At 52.7% G+C, this 26,829-nt stretch overlaps 3 protein-coding genes across 3 annotated transcripts; all 3 read left to right on the forward strand.

The window, feature by feature from the left end:
* Positions 1 to 60: 60 nt before the first annotated feature.
* On the forward strand, positions 61 to 9,043 carry ASF1B (anti-silencing function 1B histone chaperone). The gene is made up of 4 exons (XM_081076822.1): positions 61 to 490; positions 5,521 to 5,636; positions 7,343 to 7,519; positions 7,890 to 9,043. Exons 1-4 carry the CDS (start codon positions 382 to 384, stop codon positions 8,091 to 8,093), a joined length of 606 nt encoding a protein of 201 aa, XP_080932948.1. The 5' UTR covers positions 61 to 381; the 3' UTR covers positions 8,094 to 9,043.
* A 1,787-nt stretch (positions 9,044 to 10,830) lies between these two features.
* On the forward strand, positions 10,831 to 26,610 carry PRKACA (protein kinase cAMP-activated catalytic subunit alpha). The gene is made up of 10 exons (XM_081076798.1): positions 10,831 to 11,039; positions 19,024 to 19,085; positions 19,545 to 19,673; positions 21,134 to 21,232; positions 22,159 to 22,241; positions 23,077 to 23,203; positions 23,293 to 23,388; positions 23,488 to 23,610; positions 25,316 to 25,480; positions 25,905 to 26,610. Exons 1-10 carry the CDS (start codon positions 10,994 to 10,996, stop codon positions 26,028 to 26,030), a joined length of 1,056 nt encoding a protein of 351 aa, XP_080932924.1. The 5' UTR covers positions 10,831 to 10,993; the 3' UTR covers positions 26,031 to 26,610.
* On the forward strand, positions 16,024 to 16,366 carry SMIM46 (small integral membrane protein 46). Its single transcript, XM_081076799.1, has one exon. It carries the CDS (start codon positions 16,156 to 16,158, stop codon positions 16,288 to 16,290), a length of 135 nt encoding a protein of 44 aa, XP_080932925.1. The 5' UTR covers positions 16,024 to 16,155; the 3' UTR covers positions 16,291 to 16,366.
* Positions 26,611 to 26,829: the final 219 nt, after the last annotated feature.

Here is a 26,829-nt window from a genome sequence, read left to right on the forward strand (position 1 = left end):
TCCGCCCACCCCGCCCTTGATATCCGAGTCGGAAACGCTGGGGATTGGTTCCCGGCGGACACCCAAAAAAGCCGAGAGACGGTCTCACCTCCCTCGCGCAGCCCCAAGAGGGAGCTCAGCGGATTGGCCCAGGGAGTCTCGGCGCGCGCCGCCCGGCGCTCCAGAATTGGTTAAGGGGGTGCTTGCGCCGCCGGGGAGCGTTGGCGGTGATTGGCCGGAGGGTGCGGCCGGCTATTTGAAGGAGGCGCGCGGGCGAGATACGCAGTTCAGTCGGCAGACCGAGGAGGCGGTGGTTTGTGAGCAGCGCTGTCCGGCTGACCCGACAGGACCCAGCCGTGGGCTCCGCCCCGGCTCTGGCTTGAACTGCGGCCTGGCGAGGCGATGGCCAAGGTGTCGGTGCTGAATGTGGCCGTGCTGGAGAATCCGAGCCCTTTCCACAGCCCCTTCCGGTTCGAGATCAGCTTCGAGTGCAATGAGGCCCTGGCGGACGGTGAGGCTGGGCCGGTGTGGATCCCCCCCCCCTCCCGTTCCCCGGGCCAACCCGACTTCCTCGTAGAGGCTCCCGCAGCCAACACCGACCTCGAACTACACCCCCAACCCTGATCTCCCCTCCTCCCTCCCACCTCTCGGCCGACGCGACCCCCTCCCCACTCCGGGTTCCCCCGTGGAGACCTCATCGTTCCCTCGCTCCCTTTTCTTCCTGGGGGGCTCCTGCGCTTTCTACGTAGACACCTTCTCCGCCGCCATTCTTGAACTTGCGGACACCCTCAGCCACCCCATCTTCCCCGTAGCAAGAAACCCCCCACCTATTCCTGTGTAGAAGATGCTTCTGTTTCTGTTCCACCCTCTCGGCCTTCCCCCACCCGTGCCCTCTTCTCTGATGAGACCCCTGCCTCCCTTTTTCCCAATGGAGACTCCAACCTCCCGTTTTGTTGATACGGAAGCCCTAGCCTCCCGTTTCCCCTGTGGAAACCTCAGTCCCCTGCCCCGGGTCCCCTGTGGCGGCCCCTCCCTCAAGTTCCCTCCTTTCCCTCCCAGTGGAGCCCCTCCTGTGACCCTTTTTCCCTGTGAAGACCCCCTCCCGTGGCAATACCTCACTCAGCCCATCTCCCCATTGCCTCCCAATAATCCCCTCCAGAACCCGCTGATATTTAACCAACCCCATTCATGTCTTGTTTTCTACCCCAAAGTCTGTAACCCAGAACCCGGCGTCTAGCCCCAGTCTTTGAGGATAACTTGGTCCCCCCAGCTCCAGTTCCAACCTCCTCCCTGACTGTGGGCTTCGATGAACACACTCAGATCTGAAGGATGGTCTAGCCAGGCGTCAGCCAGTTGCCACTGTTTGCCTGCCTGCCAGGTTTCGGCTTGACCTGCTGCCGTAGTTCTTCCAGCACTTCTGATGGTCCGACCTAGTCTGCAGGGTCTGTGGGCCGGGTTGAGCCGTGATGGTCCCCAGCTTCAAACAGTCAGCTGGGGGATCACAACCTTTGGGGCATCTTTTCCAAGGTGATTTCACTGATGTACTTATTCATCTGTGTGACATAAAGGTGGACGTGGCTCTCATCTCACAGATGAGAAGACAGGAGCCACAGAGAGTGGCAGACCTCTCAAGGAAAGATCTGTAAAAATCCGAAAATCTAAGGTCGCCCAGGAAGTGTTAGCACCACTTTCAAGAGGAAGTACAAGCACAAGCCTACCTTGTTTTATTACATTTCACAGATGTTGCATTTTTTACAAATTAAAGGCAAGACCTTCCACCAGCAAAAAGATTACTACTCGCTTTATTGCGGTGGTCTGAAAGCAAAGCACAGTGTCTTTGAGGTATGCCTGTACTCCATTAGACCACTTCACTGGGGTAAAGAGAAGAGGCAACAGCTGAGGAGGTGGTCTGTGAGGCCAGGGTGCACTAACGAGCGCCTCTTGGTGGTACGTGGGTGGTTTGCCTGCAAAGCCGGCCCCTGGGATTAGTGTGGGGTTGATACAGCTTGAGATTCATGTGCTTGGGCTCAGTCTCCCTGGTTTTTCTCCTTTTTAAATTACAGAGTCTACTTGTGGCTAACTATAGAATAAGTACAGTTAAATCCTTTCTGGAACAAGGCAGGGTGTAAATAAATAAATAAAGTGTAGAATGTCACACTGGAATAAGATTTAATTTTAAAGCCAGGAGGAGATGTAAGGAGCTAATAGATTAAGGGATTCACAGTTCCCACATGGCAGGAGATCAGGTTTCAATCAGCCTGCTTGTGCTCCTTGCATTTTAAAATGGTTATGTGGTCATTTTCTAGTACTTTTATTCCTATGAAGCCCTTGCTCTGTTACTTTACTAACTTGTCTTTAGAATCAGAGTAGGAAAGATCCAAAATCAACCTGCTGGTCACTATTTTTTAATAGAAACAGAATGATTACTCCATGGTCACATAGCTGGTTGGCAGAATTATTGATACTAGGGCTTTTCTCTGAGTTCTTAGTCCAGGGTTCTTTTATCTCCGCTATAACCTGGAAAAGAAAGAATGCATCCTCTGTTTTAGAAGTGGAACATAAATAGAACTGATCATAGAATTTATTTCCATATGAGGACACTCTCACAAGAGAGCAAAAGGGGTGCTGTTATTAATTACACCCAGACAATAAAACTTTTGCTCAGAGAAACTCGAGTTGCGAAGCAAACTCTAGCCTGGAAATCCAGACTCTGGTTCTTCCTCTTAGGGCTCTCTGTGACTGACCTGCCAGTTTGCTTTCTACTTCTTCCTGGCCCTCTTCCCACGGAGCAGAAAGAATTAGTTTCCTGCCTGTCTCCCAAAAAGATGAGTGGGCCTGACTTTAGAAGTCTCTCAGATCCTGGAGAAATCTTAATCTTATCACCTCGACACTGGCAATTGAAAATCTGACAAGACACCCAAACTCCCAGTCAATCAGTTGACCTTGTTTCCCAAGGGCTCCAAGGTCTTTTTGCTCTCTTTCTCCTCAGCATCTGGAAATAGATGCTTCCAAAACATGGGTCCACATTTAACATACGTATGTTTTCCCCCCATTTACCTGAGAAGTTCAACAGACACTGCTTGAATAAGTCATGGGGCCAGATATTCTGACCCTCAGCTAACACTCTGGTCAGGCCAAGGTTCATCTGTGTGACTACAAAGACAGTGATGAACAGAAAAAAGGCCTATTAGATAAGTTTTTTTAAAAAAAGAGGCAGGAAACAGGTTCTTCAGCTAGTTCAACTACAGTAATATTTTATAGATCTTTTATCATGGCATTGGTTTTGGTTCTGTTTTCATTCATAGTGGAGGAGCATCTTGTGCAGTGGTTAGATTGTAAGGTTAGGGCATAAAAACAAAATGCAATGCAGTTGAGTTACCCTTGAAATTGCCCAGTTGTTAGGTACATGTGTTACATGTATATAATTGTCCTGTATTCAATAGAATGAGTTTGTGCTGTATTGGTGACTGATGTCCCGTTTCTAATTTTTTTTTTCTATATTGAGGAACAGTGTGTTTCTCCAGGGCCCATCAGCTCCAAGTCGTCCTTCAGTCTAGTTGTGGAGGGTGCAGCTCAGCTCCAAGTCCAATTGCCGTTTTCAGTCTTTAGTTGCAGGGGGCGCAGCCCACCATCCCATGGGGGAATTGAACTAGCAACCTTATTGTTGAGAGCTCCTGCTCTAACCAACTGAGCCATCCGGTCGCCCTCTAATTCTTTTTTAAGGAGAGCGCAGCTCACAGTGGCCCTGCATGGAATGAACCAGCAACCTTGGTGCTACCAGCACCGCGCTCTAACCAATTGAGCTAACCAGCCACCCCCCATTTCTAATTCTAAAGAGGAGTTCTATTTAAAAATGAAGTCACTTTGTGTTTCAGCTTAAAACACTTCAACTTGAAGATAATTCTAATTTGTAAGTCCTTTTGCCTTCCGTAGATGATTTTATCAGCTCCTGCAACTCTTGAGTCAATATTTCTCTGGTCCTCTGTTAATTCTCTGGTTTCTTTCCTATTGAGGGAGCCATTGTGGCCCACTTACTTGCCTGGCTGCCCACGCAGTGTTTTCTCTTCCGGTTAGCACCCACATAGTCTTTGTTTAGGTTTTGCTAACAATATTGAACATCAGGTGCCTGTGGCTTGCCCCTAGCCTGCTCTATTTCAGTCTCCTTTTTATCTCCCCCTCCCCCAGCACATTAGTTAAATGTACACATATGTGATTGCACTGGTGATGGGGGAGTGGCCAGAAGGAAAGGTACCAAAATCTAGATCTGTGTGAGAAAGGTGAGAACAGAGTTAGCTGGTTTTATTTGTCCCAAAACCTGTTATGTGTAGGTGTATCACTACTTGTAACAAAAATAAATCAATAAATTTAGTCCTCTCTGCAAACAGTGAGACCAGAGTTTGACTGAACCTCAGTGAGCCCTGGGGGTCACCATACCCCACCGACCTGCTAGGGTCCCTGAGCAGGTCTGGGCAAAACTGCAAAGGGACAGGAAGCCAGTGTATCGAGGAAGAGCTTGGGGCTCAGGTGACTAACCTCTAGTCATGGCCGGGCATCAGTGTGCTTCCGAATGTGGATGCACTTGCAGGACAGTGGACCAAGGAACAGCTTCCAAGAGCATTTGCTTCCTGTGAAAATCACAGCTTGTGAAACTTCCCCCAGCTGCTGGAGCAGTAGGTTGTGTAATTTCAGAGAACCTAAAATAAGTTTCAGGTCTCCTGCCAAGCTTCCCTGTACTAGAGTGACCTTGCCCCTGATACACTTGGACCTCCTGCAAGAGGCAGCGGTCCCTGGGAATTTCCTGTGATTGATAAGCAGGGTCTCCTTAAGCACTTTTCCTTTCATCTCCCCAGAACGTACTCAGCGATGGGATCCCCCTACTGGAAGGGATGCAAGAGAGTTGGGGTTCAGAGGATCACCTTGTGAGGCCGCATTTGTTGACTTAAGTCACCATCGCCCCAATAGCCATGAACAGACATGACTTGGTGTCGAATCTGGAATTCTTGGGGGCAGGCTGGCTCCCCCAGCAGTCTTGTCTTCCCTCTCCTGCCGGCTGGCTCTCTTGCTGGATTGGAATCTGCCGCCCTGTCCCAGTTGTCGAGGGATCTACTCAATTCAGTGGCACACATCCCTGTGTGTGAAAGAGGATGCTGCTTCCTATCCCAGCACCCAGTGAGCAGGGCCCTGAAATGACCCAACTCCTTTCTGTTCCCTCCTCAGCACGCCTGTGTCACGTGGGTCTTAATTCAGCCTCTGCCATACGGTTCACCCTCAGGCTCTGAGAGGCCCAAGTTTCCCCAGAGGTGCAGTCAAGGTCGCCTGGCAAAGCTAGGCCTACAGGAGAAATTTCCCACTGGAAGTAAGATCTTCCCGCCCGCGCCGGTGTTCAAGACTGTAGTACCTCGCTGGCACTCAGTGCCCAGAGGATGTCAGGTGTTGTGGAGAATAAGGATCTTTTACTGTCCAAAACGAGCACAAGAAGACCCTTTCCCTGCCCTCCCGCTGTCAAACTATTTCAATTCCTTAACACCCGTGTTCTTACAGACCTGGAGTGGAAGATTATTTATGTCGGCTCAGCTGAGAGTGAGGAGTTTGATCAAATTCTAGATTCAGTGCTCGTTGGGCCTGTCCCAGCAGGGAGACACATGTTTGTCTTTCAGGTAAGAAAGGTGAGGCCTTAGGCCTTGACACCTAGAAATACCCTCTTCTTCCCAAAAGCACACACTATGGTCCAGTGGTCAAAAGTTCAGGTTCAAATTCTGGCTATGCTCTCAAGAATTGTCTGATCTCAAAAGTACTTCAAACCCCTCCCTTTCCTACACCTCTGTGTCATGGCTGTTACCATGAGCCACTGATTCATAGGTGTCCTCATTATTCACTGGAGTTTTGTTCTGTAAAGTCACTGCAAACAGTGAGTTAGTGAATACTGAACCATTGCCCCTAAGAAGTACAGGGTTAGTTTCCTGTGTGTCACATTTTTGTCGACATATAGCCTTTTTTATGTGTGTTTAAAATACTTAGTATTATTGTTGATTTATTAACGTTGAACTCAGAGCAAACAGCATAAAACTCATACCTGAACGAAGGTTATCTAACACATATTTTCTCCATAAGACACATCATAGCTTCTTGCACTTAGGGACATTAGCTAGCACTTAGCACAATGCTTGGGGTCTATTTTAAACAGTAGAATCCCCAACAAAAACCACAGAAATGCAAAGAAAACTGGACACTAAATAGGCTACCGAAAGCATACTTGTTTACAATATGAGCTGAAACAAGAAGACAGAGCATCACATTGTTGGACCTACGCTGGGAACATGTGCATTAAGCAACTCAAAATTTTCTCACTCTCTGCATATCCTCAAATGACCATGAAAGTGCCCTGAGTATTGATTTTGGGGTTGCAAATAAATTTTAGCAAGTAGGCAAATTTGCAAATACAGAATCAGTGAATAATGAGGATCTGCTGTAACTGCTAAACGACTAATCCAGTGTCAGAGGGGTTGTGAGAAATGCAGGTTTAGTGTGATTCTTAATACACACTGAAGTTTGAGAGCCTCTGCTCAAATCCCTTCACTCACTTCCATGTCTGTTCCCGCTCCAGTCTAAGCAGCCTTCACCACCACCTAACCCTCACCCTCCTGTGTCACACCTGCCAGCAAGCTTAAGCTCCACAGCATCAGGGCCGGCTTCTCGGTGTGCGACCCTGGCGGTCACATAGGACTCCTGGCTTGGGGGGATGTTCTGTTGTCACTGGCTGAAGAACACTCATTTTGAACACAAGAGCCCCGTGTTTTCATGTTGCATTGGTCTCATTTATACCAGTTATGTAGCCGGCTCTGTCCAGAACAACATATCCCCAATCTGTCCACTTCTGTCCTTCTCTATTGCCTGGTCTAAGCCACTGACCTCTCTCCAGGATGACTTGTGCCTGGTCTCCCTGCTCCCACGAAGGCTTTCTTCCATCACAGCTCCACACGCTGCTGCCAGAATCATCTTTTTAGGCCACAGAAGTGATGTGGCATTTAACCTATTAAATGTCTCACTTTTGTCCCCAAGCCCTTACCTGGCCCAATAGTCCCTGGGTAGCCTGGTACCTACCTGCCCACTTGTTCAACCTCATGCCATCCTCCTCCTTGCTTACCACACTCCTCAGCACCATTTACTTGGTGGTACCTGTCACATCCAGCATTTTACAGGCATTTACATGATTGATTCTGTCTTCCCCACTTGATTGAAAACTCCCAAGGGCAGAGGCCATGCTTTTGACTCAATAAATACATGTTGCTTGAGAATGACTGTGTTACTGGTCAAGGTGTGACTGTGGCATTTGGTGCTAAGGCCCAGGATGTGTTTCCCGTAGGCTGATGCCCCCAATCCATCCCTCATCCCTGAGAGTGATGCCATTGGTGTGACCGTCGTCCTCATCACCTGTACCTACCATGGGCAGGAATTTATCCGCGTGGGCTACTATGTCAACAACGAGTACTCCGACCCCGAGCTGCGGGAGAACCCGCCCCTGCAGCCAGACTTCTCTCAGGTGGGGCCTCTCTGCACTTCCTGCTCCAGACTGGCAGGCTCTTTTGCACTTGGAAGGAGTTGAGTCATTGGAATCTGGAGCCAAGGTCACTTCTTAAGGTTTTCAAGTAGCACCCAGATCTTGCAGCACCGGGTTAGAACGGGGAGAGGAGGCTTTGTTTCTCAGAAGCATGCCTCGCAGAATCAAGATTAGATAGCTCCCAACCCTAAATCATGGTGCACAGGTGTTCCCTGGAGTCCCACACATATTGGTGGTGGTGATGGAACAAGTAAGGTCTGCACTTCCTGGGGTGGGGTGTTGGCAGCGCCTGGGCTCTGTGGGAATAATGAGAGAGCATACTGACAAGTTGATGTTCCTCTTCTTGCCCCAGCTCCAACGGAACATCTTGGCCTCGAATCCCCGGGTGACCCGTTTCCACATCAACTGGGACAACATGGACAGGCTGGAGGACACAGAGAACCAGGACCCTGCCCTGGGCTGTGGCCTCCCCCTCAGCTGCACCCCTGTCAAAGGCTTGGGGTTCCCTGGCTATATCCCCAGCCTTCTCCCCGAGAACTCCATGGACTGCATCTAACTGGGGCACTGCAGGCCCTACCTGGGCCCAGCCAGGACTGCGGCCTGCCCGAGAGTCCTGTGGGGGCCATCTGAAGGACTTTGGGGCCATTAACTACTCCAGACCAGTCAAACTTGTCCCCCAGTAAAGAACAGGCCTCAGGTCTCTTCCAGCCCTGGCCCAGAAGGATCATCTCATCTCTACTACCCAGGCTTATAGGAAGCAGGTACTTCAGTTCTTCATTCTGACTTGTGTCCTCTCTCTCTTCCAAACACACTATAAATTCCACTGCAGGCATTCTATCTACCATACTCCTGTGAGTACCGTGTACTCACAGCTCTTCCCACAGACTCCCTGGCCTACCTTGAAACTTTGAAGATCAATGGCTGGCAAGGCTTGGACCCTATTGGGCCAAGGCTCCATCGTTCCTTTCTTTTCCCAAACGTCTGAGTAGATCCACCCAGCTTTCTGGAGTCAGACAAAGAATCTGGGTTAGAAAGTGGACTTGGGCACAATTTCTGCCCTCCCAGAACAATTTTTAGGTCTTTTCAATCCAACAGCCCCTGGAAAACTCCCCAAAAGTGTGATCAGCAGGATGCTGAACAATGATGGTTGACTCTCAGTCACAACCACCTTCATGTTGCCTCCTAATTCAATCTGGATTTCCCGGAGGCTGCCACTGTGGGGAGATGCCATGTTGGAGGGGCCTGCTGTGCTCGGTCTCAGTGTCAGCATCAGAACCCCTTTGCTAAGACCTCACGCTCTCACGGGCCATACTGACGGCATACACGGGCCTCTTGCAGGCATGGGAAGCAGGAGAGACCCTGAAAACCTTCCCCCTGCCATGCTCCCCTCCATGCCCCCATCTCCTTGCTGCTACATGGATGCTGTTGAGATTGCAGTTTGTATATTAAAGGGTTTTTATATTAAATATGTTTGGTTGATCTAAAAATAAAAAGCACTTAATCTAGACTGGTTGTTTCTGCTTTTGTCTCAGGTAGGCTGAGGCATCTTTGTCCGTCGCCTCTCTTTGGGACGTAGTGGAGGGTCCTCTTGCCCCAACCAGTGGGGTTCACTGCCCCTTGGCCCCTTGTTCAGCTTCTTGCTCTAGTCTTAATTGGTTATATAGTTGTAATCCAGACTGAGGTTTGAGAAGGGATTTTTTTTTTTAAAGTTATGCAACCCAACTGTTCTGCAGATAGAGCATAACCAGTGATTTTTCAGACTTTGACCTTGACCCACAGGAAGACATTAACATCGTACTCTAAGGACACACAGCAATACTTTTATTAAATTTTACTTAACCTTACTTTGTAACCCTACAGCCAGAGGTGAAGTGGTTTGGCTGGTGAGCCATTTCCCCCATAATTCACAGAAGTGCCCCAACTTTTCCTCCCCGGGACTATCGTTGACGTAGCATAGGTGCAGAGAGCAGCTGGGTAGGGTGCAGGCAGCACAAGTCTATAAGCAGAGCCGCGAATCAGCTTATAGACCTGAGACCCCACAGCCCTTCTAAGTCAGGGAGAGCTGGCTCATCCTGTCCCCTGCCCCGTTGGAAACCTATCTGGGCTTTCCACTGCTTCAGTGGTTCTCAACTGCGGGCAATTTTGGCCCCCCAGGCACATTCAGGAATGTCTGGAGAGGTTTTGGTTGTCAAATCTGGTGGAGAAGCTTCTACTGGCATCCAATGGGTAGAGAAACGGGATAATGCACAAGACAACCCCACCCCCCCACCCCCGCGCCAGCAAAGAAATGTGAGCAGTGTGGCAGTGGGAAACACTGCCCTCAAGTCGTGTGTGCATAAAAAGAGCACCCTTAAGGGGCATCTTGCTACTTCTCTGCCCCTGGAGGGCAGGTTCCCTCCAACTCCAAGACAGGGAATCCTCAGCCTGATTGTCCCAGATTCTTCCTCTGTAAAATGGGAGCGATAATAGCACCTGCGTGACACAGCCATAGTAGGAAGTAATGTATTTAACGAGTGCCTGCTCTTACTACTGGCAGGAGCCCAGCGTGGATGCCCAGCAAAGGGATGGGCACTGACCCTCCGCTCCCAAGCGCCCCTTGCTCCCGAGGCCCAGCATCCTCTTGAAGCTCTGGCTGTGGCGGGGGGAGACCCAGGAGCTCCACCCCCACTCCCGGGCCTGCCACTGTTATCCTGCGTCAGGCCTTAAAACTGACGACGGCTGACGGCCCGGCGACCTCTGACCCGCGGCGCCGCTGCGCCCCTCCCCCGCTGGCAGGTGGACAGCGGCAGCATCGGGGGTCCACGGCGCCCGCTGGCCGGCGGCCGCTGCCGCACTGAGCGGGGGCGGGGGACTGCGGCGCGCACAGGGGCTGGCGGGCACCCGCCTGGACCGCCTTCTGGGCCTCGGAGCAAGCCAGCCTCCGCCGCCCCGCCCGGTCGACCCCGACAGCAAGCTGCGCCGCCGCCCCGCCCTCTCACCCCGGGATTGACACTGACTGTTCTGTGGGGGACTGGCCGGACCACGCGCTTTGGCCAATTGGCGGCCTCGCTGGGCGATCCCCAAGCCCTGTCGCGAACTTCGGCCAATCAGGCACCTCGCAGGCGTACGAGTGGCCGGGCGTCCGCCGCACGCGTCACGGCGCCGAGAGCCTATAGCAGCGCGGGAGGGTCGTGGTGGGCCAATGGGCGGCAGCGCGGCGCCGTCAGTCAGGGTGGCCTGGGCCAATGAACGCGGGCTGCGGGAGCGTCACGGACAGCAGCAGCGGACTTGGGCTGAGGTTCCCGGGCGGGCGGGCGCGGAGAGACGCGGGAAGCAGGGGCCTGGCGGGGGTCGCGGCGCCGCAGCCAGCGCAGCAACCCTAGGGGCCGCCGCCGCCGCCGCCCAGCGCGCTCCGGGGCCGCCGCCAGCACCCGCCGCGCCGCAGCTCCGGCACGGGCCCCGGCCGCCGCCGCCGCGATGGGCAACGCCGCAGCCGCCAAGAAGGGCAGTGAACAGGAGAGCGGTGAGTGCTCGGGCCGAGACCTGGATCCCGGCCCCGCGCTGCCAACCCCCGCCCTGTCCATCACCGCCTGGCCCCTCCCCCACTTGCCCCCCCATTGCTCTCTGCTTACCCCCAACACGCCCTCCCCCTGCCTGTGCAAGGTTGGGGCCCAGGGCCCGCAGAAGACCCTCCTTAGGGGCTACCTTGCCAAAAGCCGCCCCTCGCTGCAAAGACTGTGTCCCCCCCACCCAGCTGTCACTGCCAACCATGGCACGTATGACCGCTGGGGCCCCACATGGGGCCCTGTCACCACCGCACCCCCTCCTTTCCTGGACCCTCTTCCCAGATTCTAATCCCCCCACTTCCTCACTCGCCTGTCCCACAGATGGGACCCACCGCAATACCCCAACCCTAGCTTCTGACAGTCTTGGGAGTGTTGTGGGGTCTGTCTCCACCCCACAGGAACCTTGGCCACTCTGTGACCACACCCCTCCCCCCTCCAGCCCCCGCCATCTTTCTCCTGCCCTTCCCCTCTTCACCTTACCACAGCCCCCCTCCAAACCCCTTGAGTTTTTCCCAAAGCCATGTCCAGCATTGTTTTTACTTTCTGTGTCATTTGGCATGGGGGACAGGATCTTTCTGGGTCCCTATGCTCCTTTCATCCTGTCACTCTCTGTCACTCTGCTCCTGTGCTTGTGCTTTCTCCTCTGAGCAAGCGTCTGTCCCTGGCTGGGGTAGCAGACTGTTTATGAACCAAGAGAATTGCTTCAGTGTGTCCAAAGCCAAGTTTGAGCTGGTCTTCCTGGGTTCATTGCATCCTCCTTCCTGGGTTGGGGGCGGGGAGGGGGCGGCGGCGGCAGGAGTGCCCCTTTCTATCTCCTGTGGTGCAGTGAGCTCTAGCTAGACTCCTTGAAGGGCCCCTCAATAATAAATGGTTGTTTCACAACTGAGGCTTCGTCACTCACCCAGTCCTGTGGGCTTTTTTACCCGCTCCTGGCTCAGGATGAAAAGTGGGGGATTAAGAGTGTCTGGATTTAACAAAGCTCATTCAGCTTGAGCCAGGATGGTGAGAAAGGGGACTTGAGGGATGGCAGTTGTGGAGTAGTGGGTGATATCCAGTGACTTGCCTTTTACCAAGAGACATCCTGATCACTCGCTGGGCTCAGCCAGAGAGAGGCTTGTTCCCCGCCTCAAACCCCAAATTATGTTGGCCTTTTCCAGCCAGCTTGAGAAAGAGATTCTGTATCTGGAAATGCCTTCAGAAATGGTCTTGAGCCCCTTCCTCAATTCCTCCAGCTCTTAAGTTGTCATCACTCCAGGCCTAAAGCTGGAACTCAGCTAGGATACCCTTCCTGTTAACTCAGAAATAGTCAGAGATGAAAAAGGTGACTCCAAATATGCTGTTCCCAGTTACTGGTCTCAAACCCCAATGTCCGAGTCCCCTGAATGCCCTCTCCCAGAAAGACCCAGGCACGAAATCCAGGGAACTTTATTCCCACATGGATTCAGATGGCAGAACTCAGAGTCCCTGAGCAGCTATGGGGAGGCCTGACATGTCACCAATGGGCGGGGGACAGGGAGGCAAGTGCCTGTAGCTGAGTGCTTGATGACAGAGGAGCAGGTGGATAGTGACCAAAAAAGGTCTGGGCATGAGCTTGGAGGGGACTAGGCGGAGGGGGGAGGGGCTGGGCCCCCAGCAGGTGAGGCCTGGGAGGTAGAAGGTGGAGGCAGGCAGCTATATATTGCAGTGGCTCAGTTGAAAGTTGGGGAGATGACGTAGTCCTGGAAAACTTTCAAGGCATATCAAACACACGCAGCGTGTGTGGAGGGGTGGGAGGGGGTGGAAAGTTACACAGGGAAAAGGATCCCCAAGAAAAAGATCAGAGGCTCCGGAAGTGACCACTAAATCTCTCAGAGTGCAGGCCAGACACTCAGGAATTGACCATCACAGTGAAATAGAGCCACTATTTATTGGGCATCTAGGTTGTGCCAGGCTAAATGGTCTCCATAGATCTATCTGCTCAAGTGGTTTTCATAACGGGCTGTTTTCTGAATTTTCCAAACGACCTCTCTAAGTTTGACATAGATGATGTCACAGAGACAGGATTCACATAGATCCACCTTCCAGCCAACTTTCTGGACCCCGAATTTCCCAACCCAGACATTCTCAAGCTGCCTCCCTGATTTTTATTCTATTTACTTGTATTTCCTTAATTTACAATAATAAAAGTTTGACTCACTTTTGTTCAGATGTAAACTTTGTTCCATCCTAAGCAGTAATATAAATGCAATCATGGAATTGTTGTACCAGTTACGTTTTTCTGCTACACATTGAAATACAATGTAACTAGAAAAGTGAAACATCCCTAAAATCATTTCTAGCCCTGCCAATGGGACCTATGTCATATATCAGGAAACGCCCTAAGTTGTACTTAGTTTTAGAGGCTTGCAGGGACTCTCAGAGAATCAAACAGGATAAGGAAGGAAGCCCCTCTTTGCTTGGAACTCTAATTCTGCAAGGATGGAGTTAGACAAAATTTGCTTTCTTGTAACTAGAGCCAGGCCTGCGGTGGGGGGTAGGGGGCAGTAGCCAGGCCAGCCTGCAGGGGGCACCTGAATTTCATCTGCCAGACACCAGCCCTACTGGGGTAAGGACAATGTCCAAGCCTTAGTAGGCACGACTTAGGCATCCTCCAGCCCCTTGTGCTGTCGTCTGGTAAGGACAATGCCAGCCTCCTTCCAAGAGAGCGGGGATCTATCTATCTTAAAAAGAGCCCTAGGGTGGGGTGTGGGGGGGGAAATCTGTACCCACAGATGCCAAAACCTTGGCAGGGGCCCGGGTAAGATGCTAAGAGGGCAGAGAAAAACAGATCTAGCACAGGACTCCGAGAAGCTAGAGAAATTGAGAGAGGGCAGTGGTCCCAAGAGGCGCCTGGGATAGGCCGCCAAGTGGGGCTCAGGCCTTGGCTAGCTAGCACTGGCCAAAGGCACCCCTGGGAGCTGGCCCACGGGAAGGGGGGCAGGGCTGGTGAGAGGGAGCCCTCAGACACTCTCCCCACCAGGCCACAGGGACAAGCAGATCCAGACTCTGAGAGAAAGATCCCTGGATGGCAAGAATTGTCACCTTCTAACATCCTACAGAAGTCCAAGAGGGTCAAACTCCTTCTGTGCAGTGGCAGTTGTATGACTGCCCAAGAGGGTCTTGCCAAGGCAGCTTTTTTTCCTTAGCCGGTTCAGACCTGCGGAAGCTTGAGGGTCCTACTGCCTCTCCCCTTTACCCTGGCCCCCAGATTGGGTTTCTCTTCTTGCCATCACCCCCACGACTCCTTGGCTCCCCCTACAGGCAGGTCTCTGGGGATGGGCCTCCAAGCTGGTGAGGCAGGTCTCATGAGCCTTCCCAGCCACCGTAGTCCCGGTGCCCTGAGAGGAGCACTGAGTGATGGCTTCCAGCCCCAACGACGGTGAGGCTGAGCCCTGTTGCTATAGCAACTCCTCCGGCACACTCTGCCCTTCTGGTCAGGGAAGGGCTGTAGTAGGATTTGGGGAGGAAGTGAAGAAGAGAAAGCTGTGGACTTCTGGCTGGCCCTGGAAACCCCTTCTAACTCTGGGTTGGGAGCCTGGGGAAGAGCAGTGGGGATGGGTGGCCCCGTTCAGACGGGGTAGTATGGCCCATCCAGAGAGGGAGTCCAGCTCAGAGCAGGGCAGTGGTGTGGTCCGTCTTAGTGTTGGGGTTCAGCTGAGACGGGGTGTTGGTCCAGCTCGGTGATGGAGTCTGGGTCAGCATGGAGATGTCCATGTGGAGTCCAGGTTGGATGCTCCAGGACAGAATGGGGAGCCATCAAACTGGGAAGTGGTCCAGCCCAGTGTCAGGGTCCAGCTCAGCCTGGGGGTCTCCTAGTCCAGTGTTGGGGTCCAGCTCAAACGGCAGGGAAGTCCAGCCCAGAACGGAGGATCCAAGCTAGACTGGAGGAATCAGCCAGCCTGGAGTAGGGGTCTAGCCCAGGCTGGGCATCCCTGCCCCAGAATTCCTGGGGCAACCAGGTTTCAGAGGGCAGGGGGTACTGAGAATGTTGTCTGTCTGGGGGGAAGAGCGGGGCTGTGAGTCCGGGCTCCTGCTGCTTGCTGTGGTGCTGGCTTTTCAAAGGGTATCTGGGGTTCTCTCTGGGAGCGAGCCCAAATTCAATCTGGACCAGGGTGGAGGCTGGCAACCCCCCTGTGGAAGACGTGGGAAGGGTGGCAGGTTTCACAAGCCCACAGCTGGCTGGGTTTCCCTTCTCTGCCACTTCCTGTTGTCAGAAGGGCACTCTGCGAGAAGCTGCCACTGATCCTCTACTTTTTTGGGGATTTGGAAAGAAGGAGGAAGATGGTCAAGGCAGCCTCCCCTCCCCCTCCCCCACCCCTGGGTTTAGCCTTTCGTTTCCGTTTCCGGTTTGGACCTTCATGGCTGAGAGCAGAGCCAAGCACAGGGCAAGGTTTGACAGAGGCCAAGGACATCGTAGGATGCCATTCCCCTCTCTGTCCCTGCTTACGAGCAAAAGAAAGCCAGATGTACCCATTTGTCTCTTGGGGTAGCAAGATTTGGGGGCTCCAGGTTCAAAGAGGACTCAGGAAGAGATAGGGTGGCTCTCAAACATCCCCTCTTGCCTTTCTCTCCAGCTGCTCTTTCTGCTAATTAATGGGGCTCTGGGGCTTCTTTAGACCCCAGGGAGCCCCTGACTGCTGCCTGCGCCTAAGCCTTAACTCCTTCCCCTCTACCCAGTGGGCACTGCACTGGGCACATTGAGTACCATCCTCTGGGTAGTCCGGCACCCACTGGGGAAGGCAGAAAGGGCCTGGCATACTGGCAGTAGTGAAGTCCCTAAAATGGGAAGTTAGCTTTAGCACCGCGCCCCCGGGGTAGTCAGGCCAGCCAGGAGGGACAGCCTCTGGAGAATCTTTTCACCGCCTTCTGCCAAGAAGGGCCTTTGCAAACCTTGGCTAGCCATGAGCAGTTACCTTTAAATGCTTCCCTGGCAACCAGCTCCTCCTCCTGGGTCCCCTGAGGCCCTCCCTCCCGAGGAAGCCAGCTCAGAGGCTCTGTATTTCCTAGTTCCCCTGCAAAGGGAAGATTTTCAAGGAGAGCCCAGGGTAGCTTGGGATGGATCTGGGGTTAGATAGCGGCCAGGGTGGCGACTCAGAGAACACCTTCCAGCTGTGGCTGCAGCTGCTCCTATGGGCCCACCTGACTGTCCGTTTCCTGGGCTACCTGCACCACGCCCTCTGCGGCACCTAAGCCACAGCCAGTACCCTGAGCTTCCCTGGCCCGGGGCAGACTGGCCCCAGATCACCCCATCCTACTCCATCCCCCATTGCGCCCTCTGTTCGAAGAGGCAGAAAGCAGAGGTGAGTATGGGGGCTCTTGGCTGGGGATCTCCCATCATGATCCTTCTTTATCTGCCTGCTCTTCCTGGTACTGCCCTTCCCCCATGCCCATCCCCAAATCTGGCAAGCCAGTGGCACCAGAGGAGATGCAGCCGGAGCCCTTCCGCAATTTGAGAGGTGAGAGAAGGGTGTGCTACCCTGTTTTCCTGAAAATAAGACCTAGCTGGACAATGGGTCTTTGGGAGCAAAAATTAATGTAAGACCGGGTCTTATATTATATAAGGGTCTTATATTATATATATTATATTACAGAAGACCCGGTCTTATAGTAAAACAAGACCAGGTCTTATATTAATTTTTTTTTAATTTATTTAAAATGTGTTCTTTCAGGACCCATCAGTTCCAAGTCAAGTAGTTGTTTCAATCTAGTTGTGGAGGGTGCAGCTCACAGTGGCCCATGTGGGGATCGAACTGGCAACCTTGTTGTCAAGAGCACTGCACTCTAACCAACTGAGCTAACTGGCTGCCCCTCTTATGTTAATTTTTGTTCCCAAAGATGCACTAGAGCTGATTGTCCAGCTAGGTCTTACTTTCGGGGAAACACAGTAGGACCTAGGGAGCCTCTCAGTGGGGGACCAGCAGACAGCCAGAGGCCAAGGCTCACTGCGTGGGGAAAAGCAGGACATGGCAGTTCTCAGGGATGGCTGAGAGTGAAAGGAGAAGCAGGACTAGTAATTATGGATTTCCTCGCAAGCCTGCTCTTCCCTACCTCCCTGGTAAGTGAAGGTAGAGTCCCAACAGGGTACCCTCTCCCCCACCTTCATCCAGAATTCCCTGTGTGCATTTGAAGGTGTCCATGGAAGGTGGTGTGTGTCAAAAAATATTCTGCTAGTGGAAGTATTGGACATGGCGCAGTTCCTAAACTCAGAGAGTCTCTCAGTTAGTGGCCCAGCCAGATGCCAACCTAGGATTCCTGGTCATTCCTTGACTGTCTAACCTCTCTGCCTGCTCACTCTTGGTAGGGCTTTCCTAACCAACAGTCTCTCCATCTGCCATTCTTGTAGCCCCATGGAAGGTTCTTCTGTCCAAACTCTGAAGGGAGAGCCTTGGGGGACAATGGGAGAGTCATGGCTACCCAAAGGTTCTGTGGGCCTCCTGGTAATGCATATGGATGGGACAGGCAGATGACAGGCAAGGCCAAAGTACAAGTGTGCAGGACCTCTCAGGGTGGCAGCCATCAGAGGATTCAGGTCAGGTCTGTCTGTAGGCCACCCGAGTGCACTGCGACCCATCAGGAGCGAAGCAGTTAATCTCATGAACAGTGGGATCAGGAACGCAACCTCAGGCCTGGTCAGTTTTCTCTTCTGTGTAATGAGAGTAATAGTAGCTCTGAACCATCAGAATAGAAGTTAAGCATAGAAAGCGTTCAGCACACGGCTGGCACATAGGCAGGCTCCCTAACAACAGCGTGCCTGGCCCAGGGGAATGGTCACAAGGATGAGTCTGTAATGTACAAATCCGTCAGGCTGCACATTTAAGATCTGAGCACTCGACACACCCCCTGTATTTTATACCTCGATTTTTAAAAATACTTAAAAAGCAAAATTAATAGCTGACAGTTCTATGACACAAACTTTGTGCAGGCCACTGTCCAACCAACCCCCTTTGCCAAGATTAACTGTTTCAGTCCTTACAACCCTCCTGCCAGGTCATTACGATTATTATCCCCGTTTTACAGATGAGGAAAACTGAGGCCCAGAAAGGTGAGGTCAGTTACCGAAAATCATACAGCTCATCAGAGACTAGGCTGGGGTCTGAGATTTATCTCAGTCCCAGGGTCCTGGCACTTAACTGCTTTTCTGGGCACTGGCAAGAATGACTTTTTAAGCCTCAGTTTTCCTAGAGTGTTAAATGGGGAGAATGGATAAAAGGAAAGCTGGCAAGAGAACTGAATGAGGTAGTGGAGATGAAGCAGCCCAGGGTCAGGGTCTGCCTACTGGGAAGTCTTCAGTATTAGCCAGATGGTGATATTCTTTGGGGTGCTGAGGAGCCCCTGGGAGGGCGGGCATCAGGTGAGGCCTCCCTTGAACCAGCTGTGGAGCCAGGGCCCCTCGATTGGCAAAGACAGAAACAGGGCCAGCTGGGGACCAAGGCGACAGCTGAGCCCCCCAAGGGCGCCTGCTACCCGAGCCCCGTAGGCCTCCACCCTGGCCCAGCCTCCCCAGAGAAGGGGCCTGAGGAACAGCCAAATCCTGAGGCTATAAATACCTCGGCTGGCGTCGTCCCTGGCCGTGGAATGTCGGTCAGAACTGGGGCGAGTGGGGGTGGGCTGGCCTGGGTGCCGCCCTCTCCCCCTGAGAGTACGTAAGCTCCAAGTCACCCTGCACCCCATTTGAGACGGAGCTGAGGCTGGATCCCACCTCTGTAGTAAAGGGGGCCCAGGCCTCAGCCCAGATCAGGGCTCACCAAGCAGCCCTCGGATTTCAGCCAGGGCACCCAAAGGCCCTGGGAAAAGAAGGTCAGACTCTGGCTTGAGACATCTATCTGTACCTCACTTTCCACAAATGGGCATCTCCCTAGTAATACCCTGGGCCTCTCCCAATGAGATGGGGTCCCATCTAACTCTCCCCTCTCTTCCTTCCAGTGAAAGAGTTCTTAGCAAAAGCCAAAGAAGATTTTCTTAAAAAATGGGAAAATCCTGCTCAGGTAAGCCCCCAGGGTGCAGGTCCTGGGAGGGGTGAGCTGACAGCCCCCATCCCCCAGTTGCATCCCTGTGACATGGCGAGGATTTCAGGGCCACGTGGAGGGTGTGTAGACACCCATGGGGGCTTTGTGTGGAGGCACCTGATCACCCACTGCCAGGCCCCCCCACCCTACCACCCCCTTCTAACTGGCAACCCCTGCCCCCCACACAGCTGCCAGCAGCTCCTGGGCCCCAGGCCAGGGCCAGATCGGGCCCCTGCCACCCTCCTCACGGAATGTGCCCTCTGCCATCTTGTTTTTCTGCCCCCCCCCCCCCCCCCCCCCCCCCCCGTCCTTATCCGGTCACTCCCCCTGCTCCCCAGGGCCCCCTCTGCTGGTAGCAGAGGGGATGCGCCAGACCTCATCATCCCAGCAGGCCACAGAGACGGGGGTCCTGACCCATCCCAACCCTTCCGCACACAGAATACAGCCCATTTGGATCAGTTTGAACGAATCAAGACCCTCGGCACGGGCTCCTTCGGGCGGGTGATGCTGGTAAAACACAAGGAGACCGGAAACCATTTCGCCATGAAGATCCTGGACAAACAGAAGGTGAGCCCTGCTCTGCCCTGCAGCCTTGTCTCACTTGCTGCTCTTTCCGCCCATCCACTCAACAACTGCTTCCTGAGCCCCATCATGTGCCAGACGGAAGGGCCAAAAGGATACCATGCTGCCTTCAGGAGGTTCCCCTCCAGGTCAGCCACTGAGGGGAATCCAGGCATTGGGCACGGACTAAGACGCCTCACCAGAGGTCTTCTTAAAGGAGGTGGCTTTTACATGGGCCTTCTTTCTGTAAATATTTTTGATACCCTACTTGTGCCGGCACTGCTCTAGAGCAACGCTGTCCAGTAGAAATGTCACACAAGCTACATATAATTTTAAATTTTCTAGAACCCCATTAAAAAAAGAAGCAGATGGAATACATTTTAACCATATGTTGTAATTCAGCCAGTATATCTACACTATTATTTAAATGTATGTAACCATTGTAAAATATCATTAATGAGACATTGTACATTCTTTTTTTCTATACCAAGTCTTCAAAATCCAATTTGCATTTTACACTTACAACACAGCTCTGCTCCGAAGTTAAATTCTCCCTGGAAAGACAAGAAAAAGTAGAGAAATTGAAAAAGCAGATTTACATAGCCCAGTTGTTCCAGACAGGCTTAAAAGTTATCCAGTAACTGCATTGAGTGTCAGTTTTTAAATTTTCATTTTAGATACTTCAAATTTTAAACTCGGTTCCTCAGTTGACCGGCCTGGTTTCAAGCTCTCAGCAGCCCTGGGTGGCTAGTGTGGATGGTACTGGATCTGCATGTGTAGATCCAAAGGCTACAGCTGTGAACAAAGCAGGAAAGGCCCCAGCGCAGAGGTTCAGAGCTGACTGAGAGGCCAGGCTGCCTGCCTGTAACTAGCTGCTTGTGACCTTGGGCAAGTCACTTCCTTTATCTGGGCTTCCAGACTGGCATGCTCCCAGTGCATACCCCTCAGGGCTCCCATCACTACATGTGAGCTGCCTGCTAGGGACAGCTGAGGCCCAAGGAGGAATTAGCCCAGGGTTCAGATGGGTGTGTTTGGGTACTTTAGATGCAGAGAAGGTATTTGTAAGCCCACCCCCCCCCACCTCCTTGGGCACTACACCTGCTTGTCTTTCCATTTTCAGCTCTACTGTCCCTTCCTCCAGGAAGCCTTCTCTGATTACCCTGCCCACAGACTTTGCAGGGCACCTCATCAAGGGGCACAGGCATCATCCGCAGGTCCTGAGCTTCTCCTACCAAGGCTCTGACCTCTGCGGGCCAAAAGGCTTGGTGACTCATGTATTCTTGCCCTGAACTTCATGCATGGGGACAGGCAGCCTCGGCCTTCTATTGTATCCTCAGGACTCAGCCCAGGGCTCCACAGGCCACAAACACTCAAAGGAACCAGCCCAGCCTGCACCCCTAGTTCTGGGCATCAGGGGAGGGGGACCTCTCACACTCCCTCCTCTCCACCCTGCTCTGGGCCCACAGGTGGTGAAGCTGAAACAGATCGAACATACCCTGAACGAGAAGCGTATCCTGCAGGCGGTCAACTTTCCGTTCCTCGTCAGACTCGAGTTCTCCTTCAAGGTGGGGGAAAAGAGGGGGCAAAGAGGGAAACCATACCTGGGGGCTGAGGACAACCAGTGGCTGCCCTAGAAAGCAGGTCTACCCACTTATGTTGGGGTGCGGCAAATTAGCCTGGGCTCTCATACACCAAAATTCAACTCCTGGATCTAATTTGATCACCTTAGGTGGGTAAAATCACTCAAGCTGGATGACATCCCTCAAAAATCACTGCCCCGTTTATAAGAACTTGAGGTTCAAGTCCTGGGTTCAAATCCCAGCTCAGTACCACCTGCCCATGTGGGCAAGAACTTCATTGCCCTGAGACTCAGTTGCCTCATCTGTAAAATGGGGATCATAACAGTCCCCACCTGGTGGGTTGCCAGTTCGAGGCACACTGTGAACACGCTGTGGGAACTATTTTTGGTACTATCCTAAGGCAGGACTTCGAAAGTTGGGAAAGGCCACTCGGGGCCTGCCACCCAGGCCCATGCTTGGTGTTATGCTGTACTACTGTTGTCTTGAAATTCGTCATCATTTTTATAGCAAGCGGCCTCACATTTTTATTTTGGGGGCCCCCTCACAAATTCTGTAGCCTATCCTGGTCCCATTTTACAGATGAGGAAACTGTGGCCCAAGAGCCTTGCTCAGGACAGTCACAGACATGAGCTGCTGTGGAGTCCCCTCTCCAGCCCAGGCACCTCTAGCCGGCCCTCCCTTTCACCCTCCATGAGCAGGATAATGGCTATCCCTTTTTCCTCATGAGCCGAAGAAACTGAAACTGGTAGCTGAGTGAGCACCGCGCCTGGTCCTTAGCATGTGCTTCATATGGAACCCGAGATTGATGTTGTCACCTAATTTCTGAACATCTGCTGGGCGATGGCACCAGGGCTTCAGATGGGGCCCAGGGCTTGGGGAGCGGAGCCCTGATCAGCTGCTGCTCCCCACAGGACAACTCGAATTTATACATGGTCATGGAGTATGTGCCTGGTGGGGAGATGTTCTCACACCTGCGGCGGATCGGAAGGTTCAGGTGAGTGGACCACCGCTAGCCACCCTGGGCCTGGGGCTGTCCACAGTTAGTGCTACACAACCAAGCCATGTGGGGAAATGAAGGTGGCCTTTCTAGGGCCCTGTGGGCTCTCATTCCCTGAGCTGAGGAATCTGTGATGTCTCAATTACCATGAAACAAAACAACATGGTGACTTAGGTTTTGCCATTTAAGTTGGCGATTTTATGCAGTTTTTAAATTGATGCTGTTGTTTTGTTTATTCATATAACTTTGCACTTTACATGCAATAAAATGCACAGGTCTTCAATGTTCCATGAGTTTTGACAGTTGCATGCATTTGTGTAACCACCACCCAAAACACCATATTGAGCATTTCATCACCCCAGAAAATTTCCTCGAATGCCTTTCTTGTTAGATCACCACCCTGACACAGGCAATTGTCCCCTCTGGCTTCAAACACCATAGAATGTGTTCGGTCTGGGTTTGGGCTTGATATAAATGGCATCACACAGTTCCTATTGTTTTGTCCCATTCTACTTTCACTTCACATAATCATTTTGAGAGGGAGCCACGGTTGTGCGCACATTCATCGTTTGTCCTGGTGGCGGTATTGGGTAGGACTCCACTGTGTGACTCTGTCACAATCTGTGACGCCATTCCTCTGTTGATGGACATCTGGGCTCTTTCCAGTTTGGAGCTCTGTATGAATAAGGCTGCTCCTCTGACGCATTTTGGATAGCTGGGCTGAAGGCAGCTCTGCCTTCAGCAGGCCCACCTGCTGGACCATTTGGGGGCGGGCATGTCCTGTTAGGGGTGGCCACCCACTCACCCGTCCCCTCTCCACTTATCCCACCAGCGAGCCCCATGCCCGCTTCTATGCCGCCCAGATCGTCCTGACCTTCGAGTACCTGCACTCCCTCGATCTCATCTACCGGGACCTGAAGCCGGAGAACCTTCTCATTGACCAGCAGGGCTACATTCAGGTGCCCACCGGCCGGGCGAGGGGCAGCCCCAGGTGGCCATGGCCTGGACCCTCCCTCCCTCTCTGCCAACCCTGCTCTTGTGCCCTCAGGTGACAGACTTTGGTTTCGCCAAGCGTGTGAAAGGCCGCACCTGGACCTTGTGCGGGACCCCTGAGTACCTGGCCCCTGAGATCATCCTGAGCAAAGTAGGCACCTCCTCACCCCTCCCACTGCCCCTGAGGCCCACTCTGCACACGCCTCCTCCTCACCCTCTCCCCTCACACTTCCCCCCTTTCTCGCTCTAGGGCTACAACAAAGCTGTGGACTGGTGGGCCCTGGGGGTGCTCATCTATGAGATGGCCGCCGGCTACCCACCCTTCTTCGCTGACCAGCCCATCCAGATCTACGAGAAGATTGTCTCTGGGAAGGTGAGGCCCGGATGCAGGGGCTCCGCCCAGGACAGACCCTTCCCTACCCACATTCATTGTGAAAACAATCTAGAAGTTCTTTAAGTCAGGCCAGGTGGCGAAGCTGGATGCACTGGCCACGCTAACCAAGGCCAACACCTCATACAACCTCACTGGCTAATCCTGGGCCCCCACTGCCGATCTCCCCAAATCTTCTAAAACCCCAAGTCTCACTCAGACTCCCTCCCTGTCCAGTGTGAGGCTCTTGCACCTACTTAGCCATGCCCCTTAGCATGAGTTTTCACAAGTTTCACAGAAAAGTGAATGTGTTCAATTCCCAGACCCCACTGGGAGTCATGTCGGGTGTATGGCTCACACCCCTTTCCCAGATGTAGACTTCCTAACTCCGAGTGTGCGGGTGGGTGATGGTGCTTAGAGCTTGCACCACCCCCTGCATCTCCTCTATCCTCCCAGCACTCTGAGGGGCTGACACAGAGGGGACATGTCTGGTCCAAGATCCAAGGGCCCAAGAGAGGCTGGGACCCCCACTTCTGTCCTCAGTTTACCCACCTCCCTGGGATGACCAACCATCCCTGCACCCAGCCCAGGAAATGGTGGGAGCAGCTCCCAGCTCAGCCTGGATGGGCCAACCTAACTCCAGGTCCCAGCTGTGCCACTCATTGGCTTTGAAACCTCGGGCAAGTGCTTTCCCCCCGAGCCTCATGTTAACCCACCTGAGAACTGGGGAACTAGTCACCTGCCTCTCAGGGAGGTTGAGGAATCACCAACTGCAAAATGGGGTCACAAAAAAGGGAAAGATGAGGTGTCTGCCAGTAAGCAGAATAGAAATTTCCAAGAGAATGGCCCAGAGTGGGAAACAAAGAATAAGCCATAGGAGGTTCCGAGGGGGATGAGAAGAGCATAACTCCCTTCTTTGTAGCGTTTCACAGTTCCCACGCACCCTCAGCAGTATTATCTTCCTCGTGCAACCCTGGGATATCTGCCCTGTGCTAGAGAGGCAGGCACAGGCCCAGAGAGGTTAAAGGCCGTGGCCAAGGTCACACAGTGTGTAAGAGGCAGAGCAGTGCTGGAAGTCAGTTCTCATAGCTGTAAAGCCAGTGACTAGTTGTATACAAGGCTGCGGGTTTAGAGCATTTGGGGAAAGTTTCTGAAAGATTTGAAGTGAGCCTTAAAGAATGGAAGAGCTCTAGCTATGCAAAGAGAGAAATAGAAAAAAAATCGTTTCTCTCACAAGCATGAATATTTCTGAAGTTCCCAGACCCCAGCAGAGCCACCTTAGGAAGCACTGGCTAAAAATGCAAGTTCTGGAGTCCAACAGACCCAAGATGGAGCCACTGGATCCCACTCCTCTGTGTGACCTTTGGCAAGCTGTTTAGCCCTTCCCAGCCTCAGTTTCCTCTTTTCTAAAATGGGAACCATCAGTGCACTTATCTTGGAGCAGCGGTTTTCAAAGTAGTCCCCTCTCCAGCACCATCAGCATGGCCAGGGAACTGACTAGAAATGCAGACTCTCAGGCCGCAACCCAGATATCCTGAATCAGAAACTCTTAACAGGCCAGGTGAGCTGTTTTAATGGGATTCCAATGCACGCTCAAATTTGGGGTCCTCTGTCCTGTAGGATGGTTGGATGACAAAGGCAGTGTTCTTGGGTCCCCAAGCTCCAAGCCAGTTTCCCACCCTGTCTGTGTCACCCCATCCATCCCCAGGTGCGGTTCCCGTCCCACTTCAGCTCTGACCTAAAGGACTTACTGCGGAACCTACTGCAGGTAGACCTCACCAAGCGCTTTGGGAACCTCAAGAACGGGGTCAATGACATCAAGAACCACAAGTGGTTTGCCACAACTGACTGGATCGCCATCTACCAGAGGAAGGTGGGCCCCTCCACCCCACCCCAGGTTGCTGAGGGTTTTGGGGGCAGGCCAAGAGACAGAGAGGGCTTCCAGTGGAGAGAGAGAAAGGGAAGAGGAATTTGAAAATAGGCCACGGGCCCTGGGTCAGTCTAACGTGGGGCAAGCTTAGAGCAATGGGGGTCTAGAAATAGGATTACGGGGCACTTGGCCACTCTGTGACCGTGGGCAAGAGACAACCCCTCTGGAAAGTCTTTTCTCTATTGATGAGTTGGCTATAATAAGATTCTTGGGTTGTTAAGGTGAGGCGACACCTTAAGTCTAAGTTCAGGCCTGGGTCCTAGTAAGTTATCTCATGAATTTTAAGCCATTTATATTTATTGTTGTAATGGGGATGATGTTGACTGCTTGACTGCTGAGGTCTGGGTGGTTCTTGACCCCTCTCCAGGTGGAAGCTCCCTTCATACCAAAGTTTAAAGGCCCTGGGGACACAAGTAACTTTGATGACTATGAGGAGGAAGAGATCCGAGTCTCCATCAATGAGAAGTGTGGCAAGGAGTTTTCTGAGTTTTAGGGGTGTGCCTGTGCCCCCAAGGGTTTTATTTTTTTTGTGGGGGTGGGGTGGGTGGGAGGGTTGGATTGAACAGCCAGAGGGCCCCAGAGTTCCTTGCATCTAATTTCACCCCCCACCCCACCCACCAGGGTAGGGGGAGCAGGAAGCCCAGAGATATTCAGAGAGACAGAAACACCAGCTGCTCCCCCTCACCCCTTTCGCCCTCCTACCCTCCCAACTGCTTTGGCCTTCCTCCTCCCCCACAGCCCTCCACTCCAGACCACTTTAGCCTGTTTTAAACCAGTTTCTCAGTTCTAGTTAGACCAGGTCTTGCTAGTGTATCCAGGGACAGGGTGTGGAAAACGGGGCCCAAATTTAACTCCAGCCCCCACCAACGACACCACTTGCTAAGAACCAATGAAGATTGGCCAACCTTCCCTTCAGAGCAATCCTGCCTGGGAAGGAGAGATTTTAATGATACAATGCAGTGGGCTGCTTGCTAGAATTTTTTAAAAAACAATCTACAATCTTATTTACACACTTATTTAATTAAGTTCCACCAGTGCCTCCCTCCCACCTTCCCATACCCCCCTCCCACCCCCACCCCAAGTATCATTTTAACAAGGCTGGGAAGCAGACTGACTTGTAAAGGAAGGAGCTGGGGTTCCAACCTCCCCACAAGCTGCTAATCTCCCCTGCCCCCCTTCCCCCAGGTCCCCTGCCAAGCCTAAAAGGGTCTCAGCCCTTTTAGGAAGCCCCTACCCCCTTCTGCCCCAACAAACCTTTCTTCATCCTTGGGCTTTGGGACCCAGACAAAGCA

Source organism: Rhinolophus hipposideros (assembly GCF_964194185.1).
Source record: "Rhinolophus hipposideros genome assembly, chromosome: 16".
Classification (NCBI taxonomy): domain Eukaryota; kingdom Metazoa; phylum Chordata; class Mammalia; order Chiroptera; family Rhinolophidae; genus Rhinolophus; species Rhinolophus hipposideros.

Coding starts and splice junctions, on each gene's coding strand:
- PRKACA (XM_081076798.1), top strand. CDS start 10,994: ATGGGCAACGCCGCAGCCGCCAAGAAGGGCAGTGAACAGGAGAGCG. Junction 11,040..19,023: donor GGGCAGTGAACAGGAGAGCG/GTGAGTGCTCGG, acceptor TCTTCCTTCCAG/TGAAAGAGTTCTTAGCAAAA. Junction 21,233..22,158: donor GACTCGAGTTCTCCTTCAAG/GTGGGGGAAAAG, acceptor TGCTCCCCACAG/GACAACTCGAATTTATACAT.
- SMIM46 (XM_081076799.1), top strand. CDS start 16,156: ATGGATCTGGGGTTAGATAGCGGCCAGGGTGGCGACTCAGAGAACACC.
- ASF1B (XM_081076822.1), top strand. CDS start 382: ATGGCCAAGGTGTCGGTGCTGAATGTGGCCGTGCTGGAGAATCCGAGC. Junction 491..5,520: donor CAATGAGGCCCTGGCGGACG/GTGAGGCTGGGC, acceptor GTGTTCTTACAG/ACCTGGAGTGGAAGATTATT. Junction 7,520..7,889: donor TGCAGCCAGACTTCTCTCAG/GTGGGGCCTCTC, acceptor TTCTTGCCCCAG/CTCCAACGGAACATCTTGGC.